Below are 3,855 nucleotides of genomic sequence, written 5' to 3'. Positions count from 1 at the left end.
TGCCCTTCTTGCCAGCGAATACACGGGCAGAATCAGATGTCACAGGCTGTGCCTTGCTAATCTTTCCAAAGCTGGAAAGATCACCAGCTTTGGGAGGCGGATGAAGAGCACCAGCGCCGCTACCAGCAACAGCCCAACCGTCAGGCCCCACCTGCACGGACTCGCCCCTGCCAATTCGAGAGATTGTTTCCCGTTCGCTTTCTGTGCCCTTCTTGCCAGTGAATACACTGTCAGGACCGAATGTCATGGGCTGCGCCTTGCTGATCTTTCCAAAGTTGGAAAGATCACCAACTTTGGGAACGGGACGAAGAGCACCAGAGCGGCTACCAAGGGCAGCCCAACCGTCAGGCCCCACCTGTGCGAACTCGCGCCGATCGTCACTTCGAGAGATTGTTTCCCGTTTGCTTTCTGTGCCCTTCTTGCTGGCGAATACGCTGCTAGGACTAAACGGCATAGGCTGTGTCTTACCAATCTTGGAAAGATCACCAACTTTGGGAGGGGGACGAAGAGGACCAGAGCCACCAGCAGCGACAGCCCAACCCTCAGGCCCCACCTGTGCGAGCCGGCCATGATCGCCATCGCGAGACATTCTGATTTGTCGATTGTAAGACTCCTTATCTTGAGCGGCTTTCTTGACGGCCTATTTAAACGTGAATAAGAGTTTGAACTTAGTATGCTCCTCACGACTCACCATTGCATGAAGCTGAGCAATCGTCGCTGGTGCAGCAACTGCGTTATGGGAGATTCACTTCCGTTCTCGCAACTCAATGATATCCTGAACATTTTGAATTAGTGCGGTTAAGAGAATGTTGAAAATTTGGTACCGACCTGCAACATGAGCTGCACCCGTGAGCTTACATTCTGGCTCTTGGAAAGCTCCTTCATCCGAGAGAAATAAACGTCCATATGGGCCCGGACCTTCGGTGTGTCGAGACTGGCGCCGACAGTGGTCAGCAATGTGCACACACTTTCGATCTCTTCCTCCTCGGGGTTCTCCACGTTTCCGAGCAGTTTCTTGATACATTCATGCATGATACGTTCGGTCAGCATCTGTACTTTGAAGAGTTCCCCAATGAACTTGACCAGACCGAGACCTTGTCGCCTAGCCTTCTGTGCATCGTGGTATTCATCAGAATATGGCGCGACTTCCTCAGTCTCACCCTCCTTGCTCTGCTGGTTGGCAGCCTTTGCAGCTTCATCCCTCGAAGCTTTGACAGCAGCAGCAGCAGCGGTTGCCTCCTTGGCTACCCAACCGCGCTCAAAGTCTTCTTGACATCTGTTGAGCAAGTATTTTCGGAATAGTTGACCACCAGCGATGGGCTTTCCGTCTGTGGCCTTGATACCGTCATCCTGGACTTTGGAGCTGATTCGTTCCATCATTTTCCTGCAAAGGAGAGCGTACATCTCCGAGGTAGCTTCATCAGTAGCCTTTTCAAAGACAAGTCGAATAACTTGAACGAGAGTCCGTCCGTCCTTCTCTTTCTCCGATTTATTCGCCCAAGCAATAAGTTGGTCAGAGATGGAGTCGAACTTCTCCATAGTCAACTCGTTGAGTAGAGCCTTGACCTTGCGATCCACAATGTCGGGTGAGTCACGATCAATTTGCATCGCCTTGAGATTCCCTCCGGGCTTGCTTCGAGTACGATCCATGGGTGGAGCACCACCAGCACCGTCTTGGCGGGCTGTTCGTTGGGTGTCTTGAATTGATTACTGGACATCCTGACTTCAAATCTAATTGAGCTTGAAAGTGGAAGCATACCCGTGGAAAAGGAGTCGTCAGGTTTATCGAATTGAGGATTTGGACCACCGGCAAATCCTGACATGGACATGTTGAGGTTGTCGAGTGGTGTGGTGTTCAAGTCGAGTTCGTTAATTAGTGCTAGTTGCTTATCTAAGCAAATTGAGGCTCCTGGGTCACTCATTGCAAGCCTCATGACCAAGTAATCATCTCCTTCCTGACAAGTTATGACTGATTGACTTCCAGTTCACCCCCCCCCCCCCCTCTTTCCAACAATGGTCCAATTCTACTCCGAAATCCCAGACTTCCTCATCCCCTGAATGCAATCCCAAAAGATGTTCTGGGTCGCCCCCCTCTCTCTCCAACCGGCCACATCAACGTCTCGCCAAAAGGGTACGAAGGGACTTTTAATATTGTCGATAGGAAAACGGTTCGGTATGAGGATCTTAGTGGCAATGGTGCGTATTTGGACTTACTTCAATGCCCAGGAGTTGGTTGAAGGGGGAACGAGAAACGTGTGTTAGGTGTAGAAACGATCGCGCACGTACGTGAAAATGGACGTATAACGATTATGTTCTGTGCTTTTGAGGGGCCGCCTACTAGGATTACGAGGCTTTTTGGACGGGGTACGCACGCTATTTCCTGTGGAATTCAATCTTGAACGTGAATGCAAAGGGACTGTACACGAATTCGGCACCGTCGATAAAAGACAACCAGGCTCGCGGTCTGTAATTGGACGTGTATAAAGTCAGCTCCGTACGTCCCTTTCCTTTCCTTTCCCTCCTCCCTCCTTTTCACTCAGTACACGATGTACATGTACAGTCATGCGGCTACGCAGTCCCGCGACATACATTCAAAGCGCACCGGCTCAAGCTGAAAGAATTTTTCGCCCGTAAAGAGGACGAGGACATATTCGCTTCAGCCCATTCAACCGAGAGTGAACCCCCGCGCCGGGAGAAGGGGCTGAAATACTATTGGAACCTGAAGAATACACAGCGTTTGGACGGGTTACCCGGTGTATTGGTCGCGCCTGATTCGACGAGGCCGTTCGAGAAGCGGATGGCGGGATTCGCTCGCACTTCATTCGCTCGTATGGCGGAATTGATTTGGATGACCACAGCTATCCTTGCTGAAGCGCTGTACTGGTCTATGGTTAGAATAGTTTCGGAGAGTCGATTCAGGCTGAGCGCTGAACGTTTTGAACAATTTGGAATCGCACTTGATGTTTTGAATTGCACACTCCAGAGGGGGCTCGGGGATTGGAAAAAAAGACTCGGGTCGATTTCGGATGTAGATTGCGCCAGCTGGGAAATCGATTTCAAGTTCTGAAGGTTCCAAGGTTAGAATAGTTTTAAAGAGTTGATTCAGGCCGAGCGCTGAACGTTTTACAATCTGGAATTGCACTTGATATTTTGAATCACAGTTTCTTCATTATATTATCAAGCCGAAAGCGCAGTCACATACATAGTAAGCGCGAATGATCAAAGGTTGCATCCAAGTGCCACTGCTACGTACAGTACTCTATGCCTCGCCGCAGCCTCAAGCTCAGCGCTAACAAGCGTGAGCGATCTTTTTGCAAGATGTAATTGTGCAAGGATCATAACAGAAGCAATCAACACCTTTAAATCGCACACCTCTGCCAGCGATTTTAATGTCAATCCCCAGCCCGTGGTAGTCCCACTAATACAAACACTCCCCTCGCCACTCCCAATAACCAGGCTCTCCCGAGCGATAGTCGATATCATCCCCATCCGAATCAAAATCATGATACAATCGATCGTCAATATCATCCCCATAATCATCCCACCCATCCCAAATCACATCGGCAACGATTTCTCTAAGTTCGTCAACAAGCTCTGTCGTCAGGCGACGACATCGAGAAAGCGTCAGCTCGCGCACTTCGGCCTTCCTCTCGTAACGTTCCACCAGGCAGTTCTTCAAAGCCTCCAGCTTGTCATAATCAAAATCCGTGTCTTCGATTGTAAGATGGAGCAGAGAGGGAAAGTAGACTGCAAGGGGCATCTCTCTCCGATTGCGTGAGCGTTTCCACGTTGATAGATTCGCGGACACATTTGCGCTAGTGGCAGTAGTACTAGGTTCAGCAATCATGGCTGACA

The 3,855-nt window shown here is 50.0% G+C and overlaps 3 protein-coding genes across 3 annotated transcripts; 1 reads left to right on the top strand and 2 right to left on the bottom strand.

Moving 5' to 3' along the window:
* Positions 1-745: 745 nt before the first annotated feature.
* Positions 746-1,650, bottom strand: LACBIDRAFT_315110 (uncharacterized protein; the record flags this gene model as incomplete). Its single annotated transcript, XM_001889404.1, has 2 exons — positions 746-775; positions 829-1,650. The coding sequence occupies 2 exons, from the start codon at positions 1,648-1,650 to the stop codon at positions 746-748; spliced, it is 852 nt and encodes a 283-aa protein (XP_001889439.1).
* A 282-nt stretch (positions 1,651-1,932) lies between these two features.
* LACBIDRAFT_315109 (uncharacterized protein) lies at positions 1,933-2,237 on the top strand (the record flags this gene model as incomplete). Its single annotated transcript, XM_001889443.1, has 2 exons — positions 1,933-1,940; positions 1,985-2,237. 2 exons carry the CDS (start codon positions 1,933-1,935, stop codon positions 2,235-2,237), a joined length of 261 nt encoding a protein of 86 aa, XP_001889478.1.
* Positions 2,238-2,818: 581 nt separating this feature from the next.
* On the bottom strand, positions 2,819-3,760 carry LACBIDRAFT_334651 (uncharacterized protein; the record flags this gene model as incomplete). The annotated part of the gene is made up of 3 exons (XM_001889403.1): positions 2,819-3,164; positions 3,254-3,418; positions 3,546-3,760. 3 exons carry the CDS (start codon positions 3,758-3,760, stop codon positions 2,819-2,821), a joined length of 726 nt encoding a protein of 241 aa, XP_001889438.1.
* Between the last annotated feature and the right edge of the window lie 95 nt (positions 3,761-3,855).

Source organism: Laccaria bicolor, genomic scaffold (assembly GCF_000143565.1).
Source record: "Laccaria bicolor S238N-H82 LACBIscaffold_67 genomic scaffold, whole genome shotgun sequence".
NCBI classification, from domain to species: domain Eukaryota; kingdom Fungi; phylum Basidiomycota; class Agaricomycetes; order Agaricales; family Hydnangiaceae; genus Laccaria; species Laccaria bicolor.
This window is presented reverse-complemented; position numbering and strand designations above follow the sequence as displayed.